General features: G+C 48.3%; 3 protein-coding genes across 6 annotated transcripts; all 3 read right to left on the bottom strand.

The window, feature by feature from the left end:
* Positions 1 to 187: 187 nt before the first annotated feature.
* LOC120691722 (bifunctional riboflavin kinase/FMN phosphatase-like) lies at positions 188 to 4,124 on the bottom strand. Of its 4 annotated transcripts, none has more exons than XM_039974889.1 (11): positions 3,818 to 4,124; positions 3,156 to 3,286; positions 2,806 to 3,045; positions 2,501 to 2,631; positions 2,344 to 2,413; positions 2,170 to 2,235; positions 1,542 to 1,696; positions 1,356 to 1,451; positions 861 to 1,012; positions 706 to 789; positions 188 to 610 (listed from the first exon to the last, which is right to left on the bottom strand). In XM_039974889.1, the coding sequence occupies exons 3-11, from the start codon at positions 2,853 to 2,855 to the stop codon at positions 476 to 478; spliced, it is 939 nt and encodes a 312-aa protein (XP_039830823.1). In that variant the 5' UTR covers positions 2,856 to 3,045; positions 3,156 to 3,286; positions 3,818 to 4,124; the 3' UTR covers positions 188 to 475. The 4 variants fall into 4 exon arrangements, with proteins under 4 accessions (XP_039830823.1, XP_039830822.1, XP_039830821.1 ...); XM_039974888.1 differs by having other exon boundaries at positions 2,859 to 3,045; positions 3,156 to 3,297; positions 3,818 to 4,067; XM_039974887.1 differs by having other exon boundaries at positions 2,859 to 3,045; positions 3,818 to 4,067.
* Positions 4,125 to 13,237: 9,113 nt separating this feature from the next.
* Positions 13,238 to 18,411, bottom strand: LOC120691853 (E3 ubiquitin-protein ligase WAV3-like). The gene is made up of 2 exons (XM_039975052.1): positions 18,036 to 18,411; positions 13,238 to 15,406 (listed from the first exon to the last, which is right to left on the bottom strand). The coding sequence occupies exons 1-2, from the start codon at positions 18,288 to 18,290 to the stop codon at positions 13,520 to 13,522; spliced, it is 2,142 nt and encodes a 713-aa protein (XP_039830986.1). The 5' UTR covers positions 18,291 to 18,411; the 3' UTR covers positions 13,238 to 13,519.
* Positions 18,412 to 21,497: 3,086 nt separating this feature from the next.
* Positions 21,498 to 25,822, bottom strand: LOC120688886 (E3 ubiquitin-protein ligase WAV3-like). Its single transcript, XM_039971239.1, has 4 exons — positions 25,668 to 25,822; positions 25,243 to 25,608; positions 24,308 to 24,310; positions 21,498 to 22,746 (listed from the first exon to the last, which is right to left on the bottom strand). Exons 1-4 carry the CDS (start codon positions 25,820 to 25,822, stop codon positions 21,498 to 21,500), a joined length of 1,773 nt encoding a protein of 590 aa, XP_039827173.1.
* Between the last annotated feature and the right edge of the window lie 402 nt (positions 25,823 to 26,224).

Raw genomic sequence — 26,224 nt, 5'->3', positions numbered from 1 at the left:
CTAGTTTTAGAGGACGTAAACACGTCTACATATATGGGCTGACGGGCAAATACATGAGAAAGCAAGGTACAAACTTCATCATTTGTTTGGAACTAAAATGACAAATGATGACTCAATGTCACTACTTCCACAGTTCTCATCATATGAAATAGTAAAGTCATCTTTCGGTACTAGAATGCATCAATTCTTAATCAACACAAGTGCAGACTAGCTCTCAGTATTAAACTTTTCAACATCAAACCTTTTTCTTTAGAAGGGTATCAGCAGTTCAGCACACGTCTTTGAGGAACAGTCATATAGTCAACTACCACTGCTTCCAAAAAGTGGAAGTGGAAAGAACCAACAAGAGGCCAATCTTTTCTGCATCAACACCAATGTATTTCCTTCTATCACAAACAGAACAATAAGCGACAACTTATTTGCCCTCCTGCTCTCACTTGGAATTCAGTTCAGCCTGGCTCCCATCAGTAGTACTTCATTGCTGCAAAGGGTTTCTCAAATATGGCGAGTCTTTATACTTAGCATACATTGGTAAGTCTAGTGCCCTCTCTGCTATTCTTCCATCCTCATGAATCCTCTCTATCAAGCTCTCGAGAGAAGAAAAGTTGGCCTAAGAATTCCAAAGCGATGTCACAAGTCGGGTACATGCATTTGAACTCGTGGAACAGTTTTAGCTGCTATTGATATCATTTGGCCCTCAATTACCTCGGGTCTTATGTAGCCAACAATGGCAAGGCGCAGCTCCTCACCATAGAAGTCCTCACCAAAATCATGAAGCAACCAAGGCTCCTGAGATGAAAAATGTTAACAACAGAAGTAATAGAACTGAACATAGAAACGACTGCATGAAGAACACTCACTACTGTCTTCTCGGTGTTGTCAAAATATGGATTCCAGCCAATGCTCATAACCATCTTATATACACCACGTGTTGAAAGTCCAGCCCAGCCAAAGTATACCCCTGACGTATGCTCTGACACTACATCAGAAAAGTTCTCTGCGGGCAAATTGGCTACAGTATAAAAACAAAACCATCAGTGCTCCAGATGAAAAATCTAGTGTAGTAGTATCAAAGAAACAAATATGAACTCAAATGAGAGCTGAAAAATATATCTTTTTGGTTTATATAACATAAAGGGAGAGCTATGTATATATTCAAGAGGTATGATCAAATAATCTCCATTTCATATAGGGTTTGTAAGCCAGCATGAAACCATTGATGAATCATATAGTGTCAGCAAAATTTCCTACAAGTTTCTTGTTGTCTAGAAACTTTCTTAGTGAGGCAACATGATGAGATTCTAAATAGGCCTCGTAATAATTAACCTTATCTCTATGTTTGTAGCCCGCTATACCTGTTGGTATTCCTAGTACTTTAGAACCACGGCCAAATCCTTTGATCATAGGTCCACTGATAAACCATGGTTCTATTGGTAAGGTGCCTTCAATCCCTGTGCAGAAAATTATTGACGGAAATATTAAAAAACTGCACTGTTCTCTTCTGAATGAACAAAAAGATAGACGGGTTAGTTTGTGCTTACAATCTTTAAATGGTGGCAAACCCCAGTTTTCAGGCTTTACATCAAGGAGGGAATTGATCACCTCATCAGCAGTGCTGAACTCAGCAGTCTTTTTGGGCACTGATGGTACAGCTATGACATGCATTCCCGCAGCTTTTCCAGCTGTAACACCTGGCCTAGCACAACCGTTATTTACAATGTTAATGGGATTTTTTCACTAGAGTACATCATGCTGCATCAAATTTTGAACCAGTAAAAGGAACGGTTATCCAAAAGAAATAACAAATGGTGTATCTGATGTCAGCCTAGAAGAACTTTACATGTACTGGGAAGAGAAAATAAATGTTTCTTCAGTAGAAATTCTGGGTGTCATGTGTGACTGTGTATTACTAAATAAAGTCATCAGGATCGTACCATTGTACCTCAATGCGATGCTAAAATTATCCGTCAAATATGGAGCATAACACTGTTATCTAAAGGTACAGCAACAAAACATTTTTTGCACTAGTTAAAATCTCGTATGTTTCGACAAGCACATCCATATTGTGGTTTTTTTTACTAGCCTTCCTGTGTTTTCAGGAGGAGGGACATGATTTTTTTTTATGAAGACTATACCATATGCACGAAATTAAAGAAAGAAAAACCTTACAAGGAATCCTCGATTACTAGACAATTTGAAGGAGTGGTGTTCATTCTTTTTGCAGCTTCCCAAAATCTTGAATATCATCACATCAGCAGATCGGAAACAAGAAAATATGATGAATTCAGCAAATCTGGAGTATGAGAGATGATAGCACCAAGCAACATGATGTCTTTGTCTTACATATCTGGGGATGGCTTCCCCTTCTCCACTTCATCTCCACCAACAATTGCAGAGAAAGACTCTTTCCAACCTATACAAGGTAAGAACAAACTCACTAATAAATAACACCGCCACAAAAACAGAAAAGAAACTGCCTAATCAGATTTTGCAGAGATACCCTGATGGCAGGAAATTTTGGCTTCTATATTAGATCTTGGCAAGTTTGAAGCCAATGCAGTAGGCACCCCGTTACTCCTTAAATGTTTTATCAGCCGATTAGCTCCTGGAAGAGGTTTTATGTTGCACCACCTACAATATGAGGTGTATTAAATCAAGATATTCAGTAACTCAAAGAAAAGTAAAAAGAGTTCAGAACTGGCAACAAGAATCTAGAAATAATGAAAGAAACAATGGATGTTATCAAGAAAATGCAGTCCCATACAGCAAAAGACATCTAGAATCCCGCACCCCTGCTCCACCCACCCAAAAACACACCATAAAGTAGCATTTGAGTACGAAAGCTCCAATGGCATTACTGCTCACTGAACATTGGAGTAATCATCGAGAGGAACTCTTCTGTAGAGTAAGGGAGTCCATAGTCTTCCAAAACAACAGCTGCAGCTTCATAAGGTGTCTTCCCAACTAGCTTGTGCGCTTTCTTGCTATCCCACGTTTTCCCATTTTTGACAAGAAATGGCTTTACCACCTTACTTACAACAGAATCTGCAAATGGTACAACCAAGAGGATCAGAGTTGGCTCTAACAAGTGAATTTAGTACATTCTATAAACCTCAAAAGATATCAACAATAAGTGCTTCCAAGTTTTCAGTCACCTGTGTTCAAGAGGGTGCCATCCAAATCTAGAATTACATGGGAAATAAGCCGAGAAAAGGGCTTGGGTGCTGCCATTCCAAGCACAGACGAGTTCAATGCAGTAAGACACAAGTTATTTGGACGGCACAACCTGACAAATAACTGAACAATTCAGGCATAAACCAAACTGATGGTCGAACACTGGAACTAGAAAATAACTCATATGTTGGTCCATATCAGTAATAGTTCTGCTTCAAGCTAAAAGCCTTAAAAGTTGAATCTGGTAATGTGTATAAAAATTGATTATATAATTTGCAGGCAATGACATGCAGACACATGAATTCAGTGTTCAGTCACAAAGCTTTTTTTTTTACATACTCCTAGAAAGCTTACTTCATGCAATCATGCTGATACTGATCCTATATGAGAAATGATGGCTTGACAAGTAGTTTGAACATGAACCAGATGGTGTGACAACAATTCTCCCTGTCCAAGTATGGGCGGACCCAGCATAGGACATGGGTGTACATAACACATGTAACCCGATAATTTTTTTCAAACGAAATTGAAGTTAGTAGGTGGTATATTGTAACTGGATCAGACAACAATACAAATATAGTTTTGTTAGGGTTTGGGGTGCTCCGCCTCGCATAGCAGAAGGAAAGATAAGGTGCAGGCATACCTGTGGATGCTTATCGAGGGCAAAGGGCTGGGCGAAGACGTGAGGAATGGCGCCGCCGCCCGCCCAGTCGTCGCCGCCAGGAAAGGAAGACCAAGGGAGGACCGAGCCAGAGAGAAGAGAAAGGGGGGACAGAGATGAGGATGAGGGCCTGAGGGGAGGGCTGTCAATGAGCCGACCTCGAGCGAGGGAGGAGGGGGGCGACGCTCGGCGGTGGCAGGCGGCGGCGATGGCCAGGGTGGCGGCGGCGGCCAGGGAGGGGAAAGGCGCGAAGGGGGCGGCGGGGCCGAGAGGATAGTGTTCGGCGGGCCGAGAGGAGGAAAAAGGGAAAAAAGAACAACCGTTTCGCGTAGAGTGGGTGGCCTGCACCTGGTGGCCGGCCGCCGACCAGGCCGTCTTGGTGGGGGCTGCGCGTGGGGGGCCGCGCGCGGGTGGCGCTAGCCTGCCCAGGCGCCCAGCGGCGCGCGCCTGCTGCTTCCTCCCGCCTCTAGCCTGTTGCCGCGCGCGCCTCGCGCGTGCTGGCCTTGTGCAGCGCTCTGGCCCGCGAGGCAGTGGCGCGCGCGCGGAGGGTGTCTATTCATTGCAGCTGCGATTGCGGCCTTCTTCTTCTTCCGCGGCGTTTCCCCGCCTTCCCCCACCTCCCTGGCTCCGGCGCCGTCCCAGGCGCCTCCGCCACCACCTTCCACCACCGCCAACGCCAACCGAGCTTACCGTCGCGCCAGCCTTCTTCTCGCCCCCGCCGCCGGCACTGCCCACCGGGGGTCCGGACCCGGCCGGCCGGCGGCGCTCCCGCGCCGCCTCACCCTCCGCCGGCCAACCCGCCACCACCGCCGGACTGCCGCTGCCCCCGAACCCCTCCTATAGGTCCGGTGGCCATTGGAGCCCCGGCAATCCGGAACCTAAAGGACACCGCCGCCCTCCACCACCCCGCGCCGCTGGTGACCTCGCCGGCGGCTGCTCCGCCCACCTACCACCCTTCCCCGACCAACCCTCCCCCTTCTCTAGCTCGCAACCCCCACCGGCGGCGGTCCACCCACCCCTGCTCGAGGAAGAAGATGAACAAGGGCGCCGGGCGCCTTCTTCTGCGATGCGTCGCGCAAAAATCGCGCGTGCGATGAATATACTTCGGCCGCGCGCCCGCCCGCCTGGCACCGCCCCTCTCGCGCGTCGGCCTGACCCCGTCCCTCCCGCGCGCCGGACTGGCCCCGCGGCTCTGCCCCTCTCGCGCTCGCCCAGATCTGTCGCCTCCGCCTGCTAGGATTAGGGAGAGGATCGGAATTGTAAAATTAGATATGTGAAATGAGAAGGGAGAGGGATAAGGATAGGGTCAATGGCATGATGTCTTTTCTCAGTATCTTTAGTTTTTTCGATTTATTTTAATTGTCTTAAGAGACATGTACCTAACAGTGTGAAAAGGAGGGGCAAACGGAGCCTTCGTTTCAATAAAGCGGGGTAAAATCGCACAACTCAAAAAATAAGGACAAAATCACCATTAGAGCTTGAAACAAGGGCAAGAACGCTAAATTCTCTTTTAGAATAGGATATTCCGACACACTAAATATTAAACGTAAGCCAACTACAAAATAATTTATATAGTCCATTTGTAAACTACGAGACGAGTTTATTAAGTCTAATTAATTTGTCATTAAAGCATGTATTATTATAGCAATTTAGTATCTAATTATGACCTAATTAGGCCCATTATATTCATCTCGCAATTTATAAATGAACTGTGCAATTAGTTTTTTATTTTATCTATATTTAATTCTCCATACAAGTACCAAAATATTCATATTTAATTCTCCATGCAAATACCGCAAAATTCGATGTGACACTTTTGAAAGTTTAAATTTTAGATCTAAACGAGACCTTGATTTTGATAATTATATGCTCAGTTTGTCTATCGTTTGACTAGTAGTAGTAGAACACCAGAAAAGAGTATTCACGTAGTTTTATGTATAGAAATGTGAGAGCATCTCCAAGAGTTCTTTTATTTTTTCTTCTCAAATCTCATTGTTTGCCAAGTCCCCAAATAAATATGAGAAGGAAAGAAGAGGCTGTCTCCAAGAGTGCCCCATTTTAACTTCCCCAATATGAAAAAATTGTGGCCCCACAATACACAAGATGAATTCCGTGTCTCTTATGCTTTCACCTCCTTCATGGATCATTCTTCCTTCCTGCTCCCCCGCGGCGGCGCTGCTCGTGCTCCCCAGCGGCGATGGAGCTCGGGCTCCCGCTCGCACCCGTGGAGTGCTGCCACAGCTGCCAGCCACCTGTTACCGACCCTGCCAGCAAGAATCTGCGGCAACACACAAGCCACCGGTTAACAACAAGATCAAGCGCTGCCCCCTGCCCAGAATCCACCGCTGCAGTGCGGCTCCTACTCCAAGGTATTGCACGACGGAAATATAAAAAGTCATGGAGATGCCGGCTGTAGTACGGCTCCGCTCCGAGGTCCAAAAAAAAACTCTACCCAGGAGGAAACGGGCCCACCGTTTTTTCATTAAGAGAAAGCCACACTGGCTTACCCGGGTAGAGAAAACCCCCGAACTCTGGCTCATGCCCGAGAGGGCCAAGCCTCGCGGCGAGCACAGCGAGGGGGTTTTTTTTTACCCTAACAGCCAGAAATTCGCTTTAGATGAGAATCGAACTCAGGACCTGTTGGGGCGCAACGCTACCGGACGGGCTAGCCAACCGGCCGCCCGGCCTTTCGCTCCGCTCCGAGGTCCTGCGCGAAGGAAATAAAAAGGCAGGGAGGAGAGATGAAAACAGTCGGGAAAATCTCCTAACCGTTCCTGTTTTTGATTTTTTTTTGCCGGAAATGGAAACGGGAACGGAAAAGACGGACGGGAAAACGAATCCGATATTAAGGAATATCAGTAACGGAACATATCGGTCGGGAACGTATCGATTACGATTGGGAATCGGTAACTCAAATTGAAAACACCGACACATGTGACGAATTAAACATTTAGGACACATAAATAGCCACAATACATCATTCATATGCACAAATACACAGAATGACAGTAATATGATAATTTTATAAATAATCATGCATGCAACACTGGTCAGAAGTAGCACGCCTGCTCATTGGTCAGAAGTAGCCCGTCCAAATTAAAAACAAATGCATCACATTGGTCAGAAGTAGCACGCCTGCACCCGCAGCTCCCCTGGTCGCTGGCCGGCCCACACCCCTGCTGCCAAGGATTGATTCAGATGGCTGAACATCCGAATTATCCGTATTCGTATCCGCTTAAAATATAAATATAGATATTCATATTCGATTTTAATATGGATGTCATATGGATGCATCGAATCCGACTTTGAGAACTTTTCTCTATTCAATTCTATATTCGTATTCGAGGAATATCTGATCACATCCGTATCCGTCCGTATCCGCAAAGAAAAAGTGACTAGTGAGACAATCTTAAACTTATCTTTATACCTAATTACTTAATGATGTACACTATTTAAATTATTTAGAAAGTAGGTAACTAATAATATATTTATTAAAATTAGTAATGATATAAAAATAACTCTAACTATTTAATATATTTATTTCATGATTAAAATTATTTATATGATTCAAATTAATTATTTATTTAATGATAAAATCTTTTTTATATATCTTAATTATTAAGTATTTAAATATTTATTTATTTTACCTTTAAAATTAGTATTATATATTTAATATAAAATCTATACATGGATAATTATTTTTTTTATTAGCTATCTTCTAATCCTTTACTCCCTACTTGTATAATGATTTTGATCTACTATAAAATTGTTGACACAATAAACTAATACTCGTGATAGCTCTATGTTTCAAATCGAGAAGGTATCCGGATTCGAACTATTCGTTTTGTATTCGTATCCGACGAGATCCGCATTTGCATTCGTATCCGGATTAAAATGTGGTAAAAGGAGACATTCGGATCCGATTTCATCCGTATCCGATCCGAATCCATCCTTACTGCCTACCTGGGCGCTGCTGCGCGGCGCAGGGCTCCCTGCTCCCTGCCTGCTCAGTGCTGGGGGGCCAGGCGCGTGAGGGACCAGAGAGGATCCAGGTTCAAGGTCGCAACGGCCGGCGGGGAGGCAACACTGCGACGGGCCGACGGTGCGAGCAGTAGAGGTCAGAGGCGGCTGGGGCTGGCGCGAGGCGAAAGGGAGCGGGAGGGGGGGTTGGCGAGTGGCGGCTGGGGCTGGAGAACTCGGGTGGCCGGGGTGGGGAATTGAACTGGGGAGGGGATCGGGGATTAGGGTTCGGGTGTGGTGCTCGTGGTGGATTGGGTGAGTGGGCTGAGATGAGGAAAAAAAGTATGGGCTGAAACGAAGGTTGAGGCCCATGAAAACGGGAACAACCGCGGGATTTTTCCCGGCTGAAAACAGGAACCGTGAAAACGGTCGGGAAAACACCCCAACCGTTTCTGTTCCCGTTCCCGTTCCCGCCCGTTTTCCCGTTTTTTTTCCTGTTTTCCTGTTTTTTTCCGAGAAAACGGTTTACGGTCGGTCTAGACGGTAAACGGTTTTCGAGAAAAAAATTTCAACCCTAGCCGGGAGACAGATCGGGAGCCTGGGAGTTGTGCGCATATATAGGCACAAGAATGATTAATTTGCCAATTGTTAGTAGATACGGAAGTAGGATGGGGAACTATTGAAGACTAGTTTTTCATCTTTTTCTAAAAAATCAATGGTGGGGAAGAAAGATAGGGAATTGTTGGAGATGCTCTGATTCTTGTATAACGAGCAATGGTGGTACTACAGCGGCAATATGTATTAGTAATATCAATGTTATTTTATTATTGTAATTTAAGAACATCTCAATTAATTTCTATTTTTTTCTCTTCAAATTATTTTTTGTCAACTCCAAAGGTATGGAGAGGCAAAAAGGATTCATCTCCAAAAGTTTTTCATTTTTACTCCAAAAATGAAAAATCACGAAGGGGATGACCGCTCGGCGGGAGCTTGTGCACCGCACCAAGCGCCCTGCTCGCCGCGGCCCCGTCGCCGCGGGACGGGCTCACCCCTTGCCGCCGACTCGAGAGCTGTGGTTCGGTCAGGCAGTCACGCTCCCAAGCGTAGCTATTCACGTCGCCCCTGTGGCCGGGGATCAATTGCCGGAGTGGGATACGGCCAGCCGCCAGGGATTGCTGGTCGGGGATCAATTTGCTGGAGTGGGATACGGCGCCGCTAGAGATCGCCGGAGTAGGGGCGGATGGCACAGCACTACGCCGGGGTGCAGCAGGGAGCCAGCGGGCCTGCAGCTCGCGAGTCTGGTATATACGATTTGAGCCATGGAGGAAACGATGGCGCAAGGCGCGGCGCGAGCGACACCTCTGCGGGGGAAGAAGAAGCGCAACGAGAAAAAGCCGAAGGAGTCCGATCGGAAGCGACGGAGGCATATGCATATTTAGGCACCAGGATGTTCAATTTGCCAATGGTTAGCCGACGGGAAACTTTTAGGAACTGTTTTTTCTGTTTTTTTTTAAAAAAAGATAAGAATGGGGGAGAGAGATGGAGAACTATTGAAGATGTTCTAAGAGCATCTCTAAGAGTTCCTAATTTTTTCTCCCCAAATTTTATTGTTTGCGAACTCTCTAAACGGGTATAGAGAGGCAAAAAAAAAATCAATCTTTAAAAATTCCTCGTATTTACTTCCCAATAATGAAAAATTGTGGCCCCACAAGGCTAAATCGGCGGAAACGATCTGCTGCACGCCATCCTCGCCTTCGTCGACTACGCGCACGCAGTCACAACTCACAAGCACCGCTGCACTGCCGGAGAAGGCTATCGAGTGGACCCAGCACCGCTGCACCCTGCCGGAGGAGGCCATCGAGTGGACCTGCTACGCTGTGTGGCACGCCGCCGACTCCTTCCTCCTCAGCGTCCCGCGGAAAGGAACCACGACGATCGAATTGCCCAGCCATGGGAGGACGGCGTCCATATGGCTCAACCTATCCGGCAACGACCTCCGCCTCTCGGTGGCGGCGGCGGCGTCGATGTACGAGGCTCTGGCCGAGCTAGTGCTCGACGCTCGGCGGCGGTGGCCGCGCGCTTCGCCTGCACAGGCTTGACATCAGGAGCCCCGCGGGTCTCCTGCACCTGGTGCTCGCCGGCGTTGACGCGCTCCAAGATCCGGGTCTCTCGAGAACGAGCTTCACCTCCTCGCCGCAGCAAGTCACCAAGCTTGCTCGAGGATGATGGCGCGAAGGAGATGGGCGGCGCGGGGAAGGAACTCGCAGCGAAAAAAAGCCGCGGGAAGGGCCGATCGGGAGGGGCGATAGGGTGTGCATTTTTACGCACAAAAGAGGTAAATTTACCGATTGTTAGGAGATTGGGAATTAGGATGGGATATTATTGAAGAGTGTTTTTTTCTTTTTCTTTTTTCCAAAAATACAAAGATGGGGAAGAGAGATTGGGAGTTTTTGGAGATGCTCTAAGCAACTAAAATTATATGATAATAAATTATGCTTGTTACATATGCGGAGAAAATTTTGCATTCTTGCAACAGACACATAAACCTGCATGAAACACAAGTATAACGGATACATTACACCCATTTCCTTACAATCCATTGAAAAGTTTATGGTATGACTGATTTTAGGGCATGATGTCATAATACCCAAGAGGCTACAAACTTCAACTATAGCTTTTTGACAGGATAAGAAAATAATGATAAGGAATCCAATCAACCTGCGAATTTCGCTACTTGAACAAATAAATCTCATCTTTTGGCATGCCAGCGATGCCCTGGAAAATCAAGTTGTGCATTGGGAAGAACAATTACTTCCCCGATTGGTACCTTGCCATGGGCGAGCTTGCTGCCCGAGAATTCGACAGTCAGGCAGGCAGTCACAGCGGCAACTCAATGGTGGAGGCAGTGGCCGTAGAGCTCGACCCTCTCTAAAAAATGGCTCGAGTAGGAAGTCAACGCAGGAGAAGTCAAGTGGGCAAGGAAAAATAGCAGGGATCGGTGGATTTAGGAGTGCGAGGCGGATATTTGGCTCAGAATAGCTCTGGTTTTGGATGCGTGAAAAGATTGGCCATTTGTCGGATTGGACCGTTGTTGGAGCATTATTTCTTAATTTCCATCCCAAATTAATTTATTGAAAAATTTTATTGAGCATTCTTGGAGATGGTCTAACCACTAAAGGGAGAAACTCTGATTTTTGCTTTAGATCAAAGCAACACGATAGCATAGATCTTGAAGCGCTTTATTTCTTTTTACTAAGCACCTATAGAGAAAAATAATGCTCCGAAGAAAGATAAAATGATCCATTAAAGATATGTTTGGAAGTACTACACTCCACATTTTTTTCTCCACTCAATGAAAAATGTTCAAACATCTCTACCTGCTCCACTCCACCAATTTACGAAATGGAGTGGAGCTGATGGAGTTAAGGTAAAATTACCCACCATGCTATCTGTTACGTGAAAAAATAGTTCGAACAGACGCTTAGTTATGTTCATCGGTCAACCCCAATCTCCCCGTCCTCATCTCACGCGAATCCTTCTTCTCTCCCTCCCACCATGCCCTGCCGCCGCCCCAATCCCAGCCTACCCCCGCCGCCCATGGCCTCGCGGCCTGACATCCTCTGCGACGCTGCCGCCCCTATTCACCATCGAGCCACCAGTGATCCTTCGCAACACCGCCGGACGCCACTGCCTTCTCCTCCCTTGCCGGCAGCCTCCTTCCCCTCCCTCGCCGGCAGCCTCCACCCCTTTTCCCTGCCATGCCGATGGCCGTTGCGCCTCCTTCTCCTCCCTAACTGACCGCCTCCACCCCCTTCCCTCCCATGCTGACGGCCGTCGCACCTCCCTCCCCTCCCACGTCGTAGGCCGTCGCACCACCTTCCGCTCCCTTCACTAGCCGTCGAGCATATGCAGTTGCTAGGTCCGCCTCCTTCCTCTGCACCGCTCAACGCCGGTGTGAGCAACTCCGCGCGGGCGAGACGCACGCCCGCGGTGGCTCCCTCCGCCATCGCACCTGTAGGCTACCGACAACGACAAGATGCGGATGCTGTGTGCTCGGATGGGAGGCAGCGCTACAATTGGAGTAGAGTGTCTATGACAATTTGGGCCCACGAGGGTTGGTGGAGTGGAGTGGAGTCAAATAGAATGAGAAAAAAATGATGGAGTGGAGCTAGAAGGAGTGGATTTTTTTTGAAGTGGAGTATCCAAATAAACCCTAAATCTCAAGACGGGAGATGACTTCGACCGTGCTCGCAAGACGAAAAATGGACGGAGAAACATAAAAAGAAAAAGATAAATGGACGGATCGACGGCGCGCGCAAGCTAAAAGAAACACGGGACAGACGGCAGGATGACACACATGTAGGGGTGGTAATGGATCATGGCCATAATGCTCTCTTCACAATCCTAGTTGGCCCTTAAATTTTTTAGCTCAAAATTAAATAAGATTAGAGCCCGATCCTTTTAGGGTGCCCTTAGATTATCTAGGTAAAAAATTAAGGCTCTTTACCACCCCTACACACATGCAAGCACCTGCTACATTCATGGCCAAACTCCAATCTTTATTGGAATTTTCCCCCTAGTCTATGGTACATGAACCAAAGCATGTCTACCAAGATTAATCCACGGACTCACAATAATAGAAAGCAACAAAGCAGTGTACCAAATCCTCCCTTCGACAACAAACAGTACCAAAGAAAATAACAGGGATCGGTGGATTGGGAGTGCGGAGTGGTTCCAGAATAGCTCCGGTTTTGGATGCGTGAAAATATTAGGCATGTGCCAGATTGGACAACCGTTGGAGCACTGTTTCTTAATTTTCATCCTAAAATAACTATCGGAAAAGTTTACTGGACAATCTTAGAGATGGACTAAACCGTCGGGCATAACAAGAGGAGCCCTGATCTTTGCTTTAGGTCGCCCAAAAGAGTAGCATAGATCTTGAAGTCTATTCATTTCTAGAATATCTTTTTACTAAGACTAATCTTAAGAGTAAGTATTATATGGTGGTCTATAAGCATGCTAAATGTTGAGGTGAAGGAGCGAGGAGAAGTGGGCTGTTAGCTTATAGCCAACTTCGACACAAGAACAAAAAATTTTTGTGAGATAGACAAGTGGGCTGTGTATTAATAGTGGAGAGCTAAACCACTGTACAAATGGGATGAGAGATGAGCTACAGAAATTATTGCGGCCAGCAGCAGGCTAAATCATTAGTGTTGCTCTAACAAAATAACACCATCTAACATAGTGATATGATATCTTATTTAATGTGTATTAAATTTTTATGAAACCTCCACTAGTAATAACCTAAGCACCTATAGGCCTTCCCTTCGACCAAGCCGAGACATCGACGACGGGTCAGCAATGCTCGCAAGCCGAAAAAACCCGGTGACAGATGACAGGACGACGCACATACAAGCATCTCCTACATTCATGGCCAAACTCCAGTTGTTTATTGGATTCTTTTTTTCTATCAGCCTATGGTACATGAACCAAAGCATGCCTACCAAGATCGGTACACGGCCACCCAACTACAACAGAAAAGCAACGAAACAGTATGAGTATACCAAATCCTCCCAGTCCCTTCGACAACAAACGGTATCAAAGAAACGAAATAAATGGTGATGGTTCTCATCTTCCTCCTTCCTAGCTACTGCTAGCTGCTAATTCTAAGACGGCATTTTGTCACCGCCTGCATGCACTGCCAATGGGAGCAGCAAACCTGAATCACGAAGATCGCCCGGCGAAGGACTTGGTCAGCCTGAACGCCCGGACTCCGCGCTGGACGACGGGGGGCGGCGGGTTGCGCGACGGCGCGATCGTCGGGGACCTGTTGAGCGCCACGACGACCTCCGGCAGGAGCGCCTGCGAGCGGTGCAGCATGTCGACCATGGACGGCGTCTGGTAGGTGTGGACAAGGCCCGCGAGCTCCGTCGAGTCGCCGCGCGCTGTGGCGCGCTGGAACGAGTGGGAGCTCAGGCCGGACAGCATGTAGGCGCGGCCGGACTCCTGGTAGCGCTGGTAGTTGAGCACGCGCTCCTGCATCTCCCGCAGCTCGGCCGCCAGCGCCTGCGTCTGCCGGTCCGAGGACAGCGACGCGCGCGCCTCCAGGGCCAGGCGGCGGGCCTCGAGGATCCACGCCGCGCGCGCGTAGTCGTGCTCCTCCGCGGCGGCCTGCGCCGCGGCCATGTCCTCCGTGGCGTGGACGCGGTGCCGCTCGCGCTCCACCTGCAGGCACATCGCCGCGGTCACGGGGCCCGCCTGGCGAGGGACGGTCACCAGCTCGCTCCCGACCCGAACGGTGTCCCCGGTTACCGCGTCGCGGTACGCGCAGCTCGCCCGGATCAGCTCGGTGTCCCCGCGCGCGGCCGGGACGCGCACGGTGAGCAGGAAGTCCTTCTCCTCGTCGGCGTAGAGGCGGCCGATGTCGACGAACCCGCCGCGCCCACCGCCGTCCACTCCGCTAGCGTAGCCGCCGGACTTGATGGACGTCACCAACACGCCCTCGTCGGCGCACTCGACGCTAAGCCGCGCCTCCTGCGCCACCACGCTGAGGAGGCCGCCGATGCACTGCGCGAACGCGTCCTGGATGGAGCCCACCGCGTCGATGAATGAGAAGGTGCCGCTGGACATCTCGGCGACGGCATGCATCGCCCTGGAGTCATGGTCCAAGCCGAAGCCGAAGGCGTGGATCGGCACGTGGTGGCCGCTCCCGGGGAGGATCGAGCGCGGGACGAGCCGCCCGTAGTCCGGCGGCGCGCCGTGCCGCGGCGGGTTGGGGAGGGTGTGCGTGTCCACGCCGTCCGAGAGGATGATGATGCTGCTCACGGGGTTCCTCGCCTGCCTGTCCTCCATCACCCTGGCAGCCTTCCACAGGCCCTCGGCAATGTTGGTGCCGCCATTGGCGACGAGGGAGTCGACGGCCTGCAGAGACTGCTCCTGTCCGAACGCGGTCATCTTCCGGAGCGGGAACAGCCTCCAAGCCGACGAGGAAAAGGCGACGACGGAGAGCCGGTCGCTAGGGCGAAGGTTTTGGATCACGAACGCCATGGCCCGCTTCAGGAGCCCAAGCTTGGAGCCCGCCATGCTCCCGCTCACGTCGAGCACGGTCACCAGGTCCAGCGGCGCGCGGGTGCCCATCGACGACGCCGGCGCAGGCGGAGCCTTCAGATGGATCAAGATGGCAAAGTTCTCCCGTGCCACGGACTCCTGAACGACTGGGAATTCAGTGTAAGCCATGATCTCAAGTGTAGCAGGAGTCTCATTCTCATCCCCACCCAGCGCTGTTTCGGACTGAAGATTTATCTGCTCGTCGTCATCGAAAACTGCAGACTCCGGAGTGCGGAAGACTGGACGTGGATCCAGCGGATTCACTGATGATAACATGCCCGTCTGGGGCCAAGCGGATGGGTTTATTCTGGCTGCCCCTTCCGCAATCACAGGTCCCTGTAAAGGCAGCTCCTTCCATAAAGCACGGCAGATTGGGCAGATTTTGTTGCCATGCTGCACATTTGAAGAGATGCAGTGGAAATGGAACTTGTGGGAGCATTCAGCAGTGAACAAAGCTTGGCCGTGACCGGACCTCATGGTGCCAAGGCAAATGGCACATACCTTCTGAAATCAAGAAAACAGACTAAGTTAGAAAATTGAATACTCCTAGCTTGTACAGAGTACACTAAAAGGACCAAGACTGGTGGTCGTTGGTGGGCAACATTTGAACACTTGAAAAACAAATAAGTTTCACAGTGAAGCACAAGGTATCCTGAGAATAAGAACCACAATAGTTGCTTAAGCATAACACACACAGATATCGTCCTAACAACTCAGTAATAGAGTTATGCAAGCACGAACACAGATGCAGCACGTCCCCATCAAACAATGGCAAAAGAAAGGTGATTTGTACTAATTGCAATGACGTCTGAATCAGCAACAAGCACACAATGAAGATTGATGACATAAAAGAAACATCAATGCATACCAGCAGGTAATATTATCAACTCATTACCATATATCAACTCAAGTTGGCACATAAGAACCAAAACATATTGAGTTGTTGACAAAGCTTTGGAATAGGGATGGCGACCTTACAACTAGCCACAATAAGTACTAGTAATAACACTGTCAAATGTTATTTTGCTGATGAACAACATCAGCTAAAGAGGAGAATATCATGTGCAAGTCATGCAACCAATCAAGTCAACTAAACCATGCATGCCTCAAAGATTCTTTTCTTCTGTTTTTTCCCGTACTCATTTACTCAAGCATTCTTTTCTTCACTTTTTTTCTGTATATAAATTTTCTGTAGAGAATTCCCATGCTGTTCCTAGCAAAAAATAAAACAAAAACAAAAGAACTCCCGCACTTTTCTGTCAAGAACAAATGATGCATCAAGCATGGGTCAGGTATAATATTAGGCTGGGATTATCCAAACTCAACACAAATTAGAACTAGATGTGTCCACAACCCAAAAAAAAAAAATCTAGTGAAGTGTACACACATTATCTAGAGCTATCTATCAGCCCGTCCTTCCATTGTTCAGATCTTTGTTTTTATGAAAGATACCTAGACATGGATTTCTCAGAGGGCCAAGCCTGCAAGTTGCAACCATGCATGTTTGAAAAGATATTTGACACCATTCTTCTAAGCTTCCAAGAAGCATATGTATTATTATAAGATAGACATGACAGGTAAATGTCATTCGTTGGGAGTGACAAAATCACGAGCGGTCAATGTTTGCAGTCTTAATATTGCAATTATTTCGACAGGAAGGTAGGATCTCTCTAATCATAGAGTAAGTTAATGTAATTGCATAGGTGGAATTTTAGATGGATTTGATTTGAATGAGATCCCTTTCCATTATGCATCTCTCCACCGCAAAATATCACTGCCTCGAAAAGACTAAGTTAATTTTCAAAACTCCGCCAGAGAATAGCAAAACATGATATAACTAATACCATACCATACCACCCATTTTGAAAACACGTTCGGAGTGCTTTGCTCAGCACAAAGATGTCAACGGCAAAGCATCCAAGCATCTAAAAGTCATACATGGGCTTATCTCCTACTTGGCAATACCCAACTTTTTTTATCACTAGGCAAGGCCACAGAGGGGCCAGCCGGTGCCACCAAAGGCGACCTGGGAACACGCCACAAAGGGGCCGCGCCCCAGCGTGCAGGCGCCCGGGCTCGAACCCGGGCGGGTGTGCTCCCCAGCTGGGAGTCACACCAACCGAGCGTAGCTCGGTATGCTTGGCAATACCCAACTGGTCAAAGAAAAACTTGACTGGAAATAATAAAACCGTAGACTTCTTCACGATAAGATAGGCAAAAGTTGGTGACTAGTACTAATTAGTCTTTTCGGGAAATTGCATACATATGAATGCAAGAGAACAAGCAGCAAAATTTTCATTTTCAGGTCATAGCTGTCTCCTAGAAATAGAATAACACTAGAACTATTGCTTAAATGGCCAGTTGCTTACTTGGCTTGTCTACTAGTCCACAAGACGGCAAGTATAATGCGCAAAATATCCACAGATAAAAATCTGGAATCAAACATGAACATGGTAGTCCCTTCGGGGAGGAGGGGAGCATGAACAAGATATACGAATGTAAGGTCAATTCAATGGCCAAGGAACAGAAAAGGTCTAACATACGACTTCAAAAGATGAGGAGGCTTGAACTGGTGGAATGCAAGCAACCAGTTCCCCAAGCAATAAGAAATGCAAAGTCACCATTTTCACTCAATGATGAAGCAACAAAACAGACAATTCCTATATAGCTACCGTGTATCTTTCCCAGTTTTTTTTACTCAATTTCAAACCATTAGCATGACCTGAAAAAGGTGATCTATTTCAGATGAAAAAGAAGTTTGGCCCTACAGTTAAATAAGAGCAGAGAAGAACAAGCATGCAAACTGTAAAAAGGAAAGAAGAAAAAAAACAAGCATGCAGCAAAAAATTCAAGATATATGGGAAGTGTAAACTTCGGACGGCCAAAATGAAAACTGGAAAGAAAACCCCCGGGTATTTCTATCGTTCAAGCTTGGAAACATAATCACGTTTCAGGGAATTTCTGTCGAGTTTCCACACAACTGCGATCCCCGTGCCAAGTAACCCATATCGACGCCAAGAACAAGGTGAGACCCTCCGCAAAATCATGAAACTATTGGCGCATCCCATGCACCATGGTCCATGGGCAGCTGACAGAAACGCAAGGCGGCAACAAGGGGAGAAAGAGATCTCACCGCGGGACTCCGGCTCCCGGACCTCGACGCCCGCCGCGGGGACGGGGACGCCGGCGCGGGGGACGCAGCGCCCAGCGACTTCTCCCTCTCGCCCTGCTGCTGCTGCTGATCCTCTTCCGCCTCCGCCGCCGCAAAAGGCTCCTCAACGGCGTCCAGCCCACGCGGCACATCCTCGACGGCCGCGTGCCTCGCCGGGAAGCGCATGCAGAGCCTGGTGGCGAGAGCGCGCCTGGCGCGCTCCCACGCCGTCACCATTCCCCGGAGAACTTGTCACACGCCCGAAGGCGCCCCCTTTTCCGGCGGCGCGCAGGGTTTGGGGGGATCGATCCGTCCCGCCCGTCGCCGAGTGGAATCCTTCCGGGTGGAACGGGTTTGGGTTTTGCGGCGAAGTGGTGTGAGGAGAGCGAAAGCAGGGGAGAGATATATGGGAGGGAGGGAAACGAGGGGGGCGAGGAATCTGGGGGGGGGGGGGGGGGGGGGGTGTTTTGACTTGTTCTTCCCACTTTGCCCCTCTGGAAAGAAGGAATGTTTTTTTTGTGTGTTGAGTTTCTTTTTCTTGACACTGGAAACTTTTGGGGAGTTGACACATTTTGTGCTCTTTTTTTCTGGGGTAATGAAAAGGTGAAGAAGGCACTTGTTAGTATCTTTGGTTGATTGGAGTTTGGACTTAAGAATTTCACTAGAAACTTACGTGCAATTTCAAGTATTTTCTACATTTTTATTTTTTGCGATACTATTGTTGTTTTATTTTTTCAACTTAAAATAATACAGAGCTCCATAGATGATAAGTGTATCTACCAATATATATGACTGTAAGCTGAATGTGTCAATATGCTATCCATATGTATTTTTAGAAAATGTATATGTTTGGAAGGCAGACTAGAGGTAGTACGTGCATAGGGGTAGAATCGGAAGACAAAAATCAAGTTCCAAAAGATTTTGGGATTTTTTTCTTGTAGAAGAAACCGATTGATTTATAGCCGTTGGATCTTTCTCACCCCAACCCCCCCCCCCCCCCCCCCACCCTAACCCTAAGTTATCACCTCGCTCACCAAACCTGCCGCCGCTATTTTGGAGAGTCAAGATACTTATCTTGTTCCGTTATTACATCCACATAAATACACTCTTGTATCATATATCTTCTATTTGGCACTTCTATCTCTTAAATGTCATCAGTTGTATCACCAAAATTACGCATTATCACCAGCTGTATCACCAAAATTACGCATTGTCACCAGCTGTATCACCAAAATTACGCATTGATACATTTAGTAACGTGACACTGACCTAGTGCGTGGCTCTTGTTTTATTTGAGTGCTTCTGCTCCTTCTAAAATGGCTTCTACTGTAAAGCAATTTTTTTGGTAAAACCAAAATTGTTTCAAGAAACCTTTAGCAAAACAGTTTCTCAATAACAATTTGGTAATTTTAAGAACACTTTAGTGCTTGGAGAGGGAGGAGAAGCCAATGAAGTCATTTTCTTTTCTCCTTCCTCCTAGTGCAAGTCATTTGGGGGGGGTTTTATGTGAGCTTGCTTTATTTTTAGCCATTTGATAGGGTTTCGTCATCGTGGGAAGCCAGTGAAGAAGACCTGCCACCAAATAGAACCTTAAACACGGTCGTTGTACCACTTGAATGGCATATATACCTCATACATGGCCACCACCCACCAAATTCCATAGAAAAAAGTCTATATCACCCCTCAATTTTTTGGGGTGGACTGCATAACCCTCAACTTATGAAACGGTTTATATCACCCCCTGAACTTTCCAAAACCGGTCAAATTATCCTCTAAAACAGTTTTGAAAAATCATAGTAAATAACAAAAAAATCATAAAATGAAAAATCCAATTGTGTTGGACTCCAAATGAGTAGAGCTACACAGTGAATATATAATATGATATACTTCAATATATTTTTTTACAGGTATGAAGAAAAGCATAGATCTAAAACTACAGCAAAAAAAATACTAAAGCATATCATATTATATGTTCATTGTGTAGATCTACTCATTTGGAGTCTAACACAATTAGATTTTCTATTTTATGATTTTTCTGTGATTTAATATGATTTTTCAAAATTGCTTTAGGGGGGTAATTTGACCAATTTTGAATAGTTCAGGGGTGACATAGACCGTTTCATAGGTTGGGGGTTTATGTAGTCCACCCCAAAAGTTGAGGGGGGTGATATAGACTTTTTCCAATTCCATACACATCTTCAACTTAGTCATGGTTAACCATTGTGCCATCATAACACACGCATATACCATGCATTGTCACCGTTGTGTCGTTGAGTCATTACAAGTAGTCTTCGCATCGCATGCCACTACCAAGTGTGCCACTTCCTGATCTCTTTGTTGTAAGTTACAACACGGCTCTCCACTTCCACTTGTAAGCCTACAACCAACAATCGGTTCTCTACCGACCATCAATTATTTGCGAAGTATTTTTGTTCTAGGATCCTAGAGTTTACAGTTGTTGTGTTATATATAAAAAAGGGTGTTGCACTTAAATGCTATAAGTGTCTACTACGTACCTGAAAGTCACATGATCATATATGCCACATATATAAATAAACTTGTAAAAGTACACGGAAAAAGATAAAAAAAGAGGTAAGATATAAAGCTATAAATCATCCCCTAATAAAAGGTATACTTCATCATAGTACGGCCCTAATCCAACCGGACTGAGTTGTTTGGCTTGCGTCGATATCCCAATCTGATTTAGCCAGAATTGCGTTCAGTTGAGTTGAGCTCGGCGCGTATTGATACCCCAATCTAACCCGCCGGTGTTGTTTCCGCATTTTCTTATCTCCTTTTCTTTTCCTATAATCTTGTATTTTTTCTACTATTCTACTATATCAATTGAAACACACTCGTTGAGTGTCCTTCGTTCAAAAAAAAAAAGCACGACCCTAAGGAATTATGGGATGACCTTTTATTTCTTTTGAAAACACTCAATTGATTTTAGACGTCACATCAAAAAAAAACTAAAATGCCGTATGATACCCTAATCACAAAGTAAAGAACTATTTTTGACTCAGTTGGTGCTGCATTTTGTGTATCTATCGAATTTCTGCCCACCGTAGCTGATTTGAAATCCATTGATTTTAACTCCGTAGCTAGAGCACAATATATTTCTTAAAGGTACACATTAGGTACAAAAATCAGATAATATTATTCGATTGTGTTTTTTGCTCCAAAGATGCATGCATAGTCCTATTTAATTTGTTGCAGACTTTTTTTTGAAATGTTCCGAACCGAGTAATAAAAGAAATTATATTGCAAAAAAACATGTAACTAGCTGGAAAAAATAAAGTAATAAACGAAGTTATATATAGCAAAAAACTTGTAATTCACGAACTCACAATAATCTAGCGACGAGAAGACGAGAGCTTCCTTGAGCCTAACATAGTAAAAGTTTACATTCAAGCTTGCAATCTGGCAAGTCTGTTTAGCAGTCGATCATTCTGCAAACCGTAAATGCGCCCTTTTCGCCGGCGGCGCCGGCGACGACGTACGTTGCTGCTGCTCGCGCGCGCTCCGCGAGATCTTCACCATGCTCCGCATCGCCGGAGTCTCGTACGGCCGCGGTGCCCCTCGGCCTGCGCCGCGGCCCCCACGAAGCCCAAAGTGTGCCGATCGCAGTGCCACCGACAAGTCGCGTTGCTGCCTGTGCGAGCTCATGCCGGCCAGCATGGCTGCGCGCCCCTTCTGCGCGTACTCCCTCCTGTTCGACGCGCGGGCGCCGAGGTCCCCCAGCTCGTCCTCCAGCGCGGCGCACGTCGGGTCCCCCGCCACCCCCGGCGCCGACCGCCGCACGGCCTCCTGCCCGGCCTCGAGTATGCGCGCCGCCTCTGCATGCTCGCCGCGCTCCGCGGCCGCCCGTGCGGCGGCGATGTCCTCCGTCGCGGCCACGCGGACGCGCTCCCGCTCCACTTCCATGGACAGCTCGGCGTCGCCGTCGCCGACTTCGGGTGGCCTCAGCACCGCGGCGTCGTCTCCGGCAACGCATCCCGAGCACCCACTCACGGCGTCCCGGTACGAGCACCTCACCTTGATCAGTTGGGAGACCTCCTCCGCAGCCTCAGCTGCCGGCACGCGCACGAACACCAGGAACCGCCTCTCCTCGTCCGCGTAGAGCTCGCCGACGTCCACCCAGGCAGCTCGGCGGTCGGCGTCGACGCGGTTCTTGTAGCGGCCGGACTTGACACCCAGGACGCGCACGCCCGGGTGCACGCACGCCACGGCGATGCGCACGCTCTGCATGGCGACCGAGAGGAGCCCGCCGATGCACTGCGCGAACGAGTCCTGGATGGCCGCCCGGTTCTCGACGAAGGAGAACGTGCCGCCCGTCTCCTCTGCGACGGTGTGCATCGCCGCCGCGTCGTGGTCGGTGCCGAAGCCGAACGTGTGGATGGGCGCGGTCCGGTTCCCGGAGCCCCTGAACGAAGGCGGCACAAGATCGGCGTGCCGGTGTCGTCTGTGCCCGTCTCGCCCGTCGGAGAGAAGGATGAGGCTGGTGACGCTGGTGACGGTGTTCCTGTACCGGCGGTCGTCGAGCACCCTGGCGGCCATGCGGAGGCCCTCACCGATGTTTGTGCCGCCGCTCGCGACGAGGGCCTCCACGGCGCGCTTCGCCGAGGCCTTCCCGTCGGCCGTCATGCGCGCGAGCCGGACCACGCGGTTCGCGTCGTTCGAGAAGGAGACGACGCTGAGGTGGTGTGACAGACCCGCCGAGTTAAAACACTTAATTAAGTGTAATTATTTGGCGCATTAGTTTAATTAAGTGTAATTTGACATGCTGTTTTCAACCCACAGGCCGATCGAAACACACCAGAAGTCTCGCACGAAGGCGAGCGCAGAAGGTATCAGCACGATAAAAACTTACAAAAATAGTAAATAATATCAAGGCTTTTACAAAACGGCTTTAAATCTAAAATTTACAATAGAAAAGATAGCAGCGGAATAAAATCTAACTTACAGAGCATTTTTACTAGAGAATAAATAAAACAAACTAAATAAATCGAGGACTACCGAGACGTGAAGACAAGGCGCCACATCGAGCCCACCGATATGACACCTAGTTAGCTCCTAAACCTGAAATAGGATAAACAACAAACCCTGAACAACTAATACTCAGCAAGACTTACCCGACCAGTGGGTATAACTTAGCCCACATACCTAGACATGAAAGACATTTGGTTGATGATTATTTTGCAGAAAAGCAACTAAAGTAATTTCTTACTTTCATTATTTTAGTCTCAGATTATATAGGAATTAACTCTAATCTAATATTTGCAAGAATCAACTATAGCAAACATGGTGGTGCAATCCAAATATCTCAATATGTTCAAGATTATATATATACATAAATAACTTACATTCTAACATTTTGCTACGATGCAGCAAAGAGATCAAGGCTCTCATAATCGTGAGACACGGCGAATCGATCCGATTTAACCTTGCAAGGTGGACCTAACCAACACGACACGTATAGGCCCCGTCGGACCTCACGCACCAACCATTCCCCTCCCCACCTCGAACTACAGGACCACCCCACCATCATAGGGTCAGCCGAGCTCAACGTGATACCACCAAAAGTAAACATGCATCCCCATTTCTCCGTGACTACTCGACTACCCCAGGAGGTGAGTTGAAGTCCTGTACTTTCGAAGCAAAGCAGTACTAGGCTTACCGGTTTCGACTACCTCCTACTCCCGGTATGCGGTTAGTACAATTCAATCCCCGATCAGCACTGCCACAACGACCGGTCCTTAATCGACACGGGCGGGGCTAAGACACACAGGAACCCTGTCCTGCTGCCAAACCTAATATCATCATCCCCGCCCGGTCTCAATTCTCCATTTATTTCATATCAAATTCAACATCTCATGTACTGGAATATAATTATATCTCATATCTCGCGAGTAACCGGAAATTACTCGACTTCTAAACATCCTATATCTCGCGAGTGCAAGAGATCACTCGTCTTCTACCGGAAAACCATTAAGCATAGCACTTCTATCGTCCTATACATACTAGTATAACTCAGGGGATCCTAAGGATCATGCAACTAGGGTTCCAAACAATTCCTAAACCTAATGCACAAGTAATAGTTACGTATATAGGTGTCATAATTTAAAATAATAGGATGTGCACCGGGGCTTGCCTTGCGTCTGCTGCTCAACACTGGGGTGAGTTGGGCCTTGGGCCGACTCCCCGCGAACCTCCTCCTGCGGGGCTTGCCCCTGCGGCTCCTGTGGCTCCGCAACCACCTCGTATACGACTCCTTCAGCGGCGGCGTCTATACGTATGCATATGATATGAGAATGTATGCAATATAATTTGAAACTATGAAATAAACCTTAACCGATTACAAATACTACTAACCACACAACCTGACGTTCATAACTCTGCAAAACCGGAATATCCGGATCTAAATCCGGAATATCCAGATTCCCAAATCCGGAGTTTCCGGGGCTATACCCGGAATTTCGCCCGGAGTGTCAAAAACCCGGAGTATCCGGGCTTATACCCGGAGTCTCCGGACCCGACAATATTTTTCGCCCCAAAAACTGAAATCGTGATTTCTAGCAAAACCAATCCACAAAAATCGAATCCCACATAGACCCTAGTAGATTGATCCTTAAGAAGATGATTGATCGGAGGAAGTCAATTCAAACCCCCCTAGAACACGGGATTTGCCGAACCCTAGCTTATTTACCTTGGGGTGAGCTCTTCCTTGCACCAAGGGCTCGAATCCAAGCCGTCCAGGGATGGAGCACGTGGGATAGATGATCCACCACCCAAGTGAAGCTCCCGTGGGCCTTGGATCAAGGGTAGAGGGAGGGTTTTGAACCCCTAGGGTTTGGGTGAGAGAGAGCACGAGAGAGAGTGAGAGAACACGGGAGAGAGTGAGAGAGAGCACGGGAGAGAGTGAATAAGGTTTTATAACATTTGGGAACAGCAAAAGGACCAAAACATGAGATATAAAGTTACAGGTCCGGAGTATCCGGAAGAATATCCGGGTAAATCCGGAATTTCCGGTTTCAGACCCGGAGTCTCCGGGTTCCTCTGGCTCTAGAATTTGAAATCGAGTTTTGAGTCGATTTGTGACTCGACTTGTACCCGAAGGATTAGGTCTCTAATTAACTAGTTAAGCCCTTGATTAATCTTGATTACAGGTGATTAATACCTGGGGTGTTACAGGCGGTCGGTCGGACCGAGGTTGTCGATGACGAACCCGACGGCCTGTTTCACCAGGCACAGCTTCTGGCCGCGCATGCTGCCGTTGAGGTCGATCACCGTCACGAGGTCGAGCGGTGTTCGCGGCGCTCCCGCGGCCGCCGCCCCCGGTGCCACAGCGTGCACGAGCACCTCGAAGCTGCCCCTGGACGCGCCCCTGGCCAGGGCCGGGCGCTCGCAGTGCGTCCTGAGCGCCACCACCGCGTGGTCCGCCGCCGGGTCCACATCCTGCGCCGCCTCGACGCTCGGCTCCACCACCACCGGTTCGTCGTCATCGTACGGGCCATGAGAAGAAGACGGCATCGCGGGAGGAGGAGGCGGACGGCGGACGACCGGGCCATGAGAAGGAGATGGCCTCGCGGAAGGAGGAGGACGGCGGATGGCCGTTTGCAGAGCGGGCAGTTACGGTGGCCGAACGCGACGCTGGCGGAGATGCAAAGGTGGTGGAAGACGTGGGAGCACTCGGCCCTGAAGATGGCCTGGCCGCGGCCGACGTCGCTGAGGCAGATGGCGCACGGGTCGGCGGCCGCCTCGCCCTCCATCTTTGGTTGTGCTCCTACAACCTTGAGATCGTTTTGTTTTGTTACGCGTCGACACATCCCGGGCGCGAAATACATATGGAGGAGACTGGTGTCGACGTGGCCGTAGCGGACACAGCTTCTGTTGCCGGCAGCGTGGGCCTTGAGTGGTCGACCCTCGGGTCGTCAAACCGGCCCACATAAATGACACTATTGGGCCCCTTAGAGCAAGGTTAGTGGTTTCGCTGGCAGGCTGGCCGAGAGGAGCGCCAGGTCACGCGCAGCAGCGACGGCCCCCACCAAGATTTAATGCTACATTATGATGTGGACGGATCAGATTGGGGGAGCAGCTCTCTTCGCCCGCTTCTGCTGGCATGTGGCGAGCCGCCCACTCCTGTTTTCTCTCACCCCCGATTAGATTTCGCC

This window comes from Panicum virgatum, chromosome 9N, assembly GCF_016808335.1.
Source record: "Panicum virgatum strain AP13 chromosome 9N, P.virgatum_v5, whole genome shotgun sequence".
NCBI classification, from domain to species: domain Eukaryota; kingdom Viridiplantae; phylum Streptophyta; class Magnoliopsida; order Poales; family Poaceae; genus Panicum; species Panicum virgatum.
This window is presented reverse-complemented; position numbering and strand designations above follow the sequence as displayed.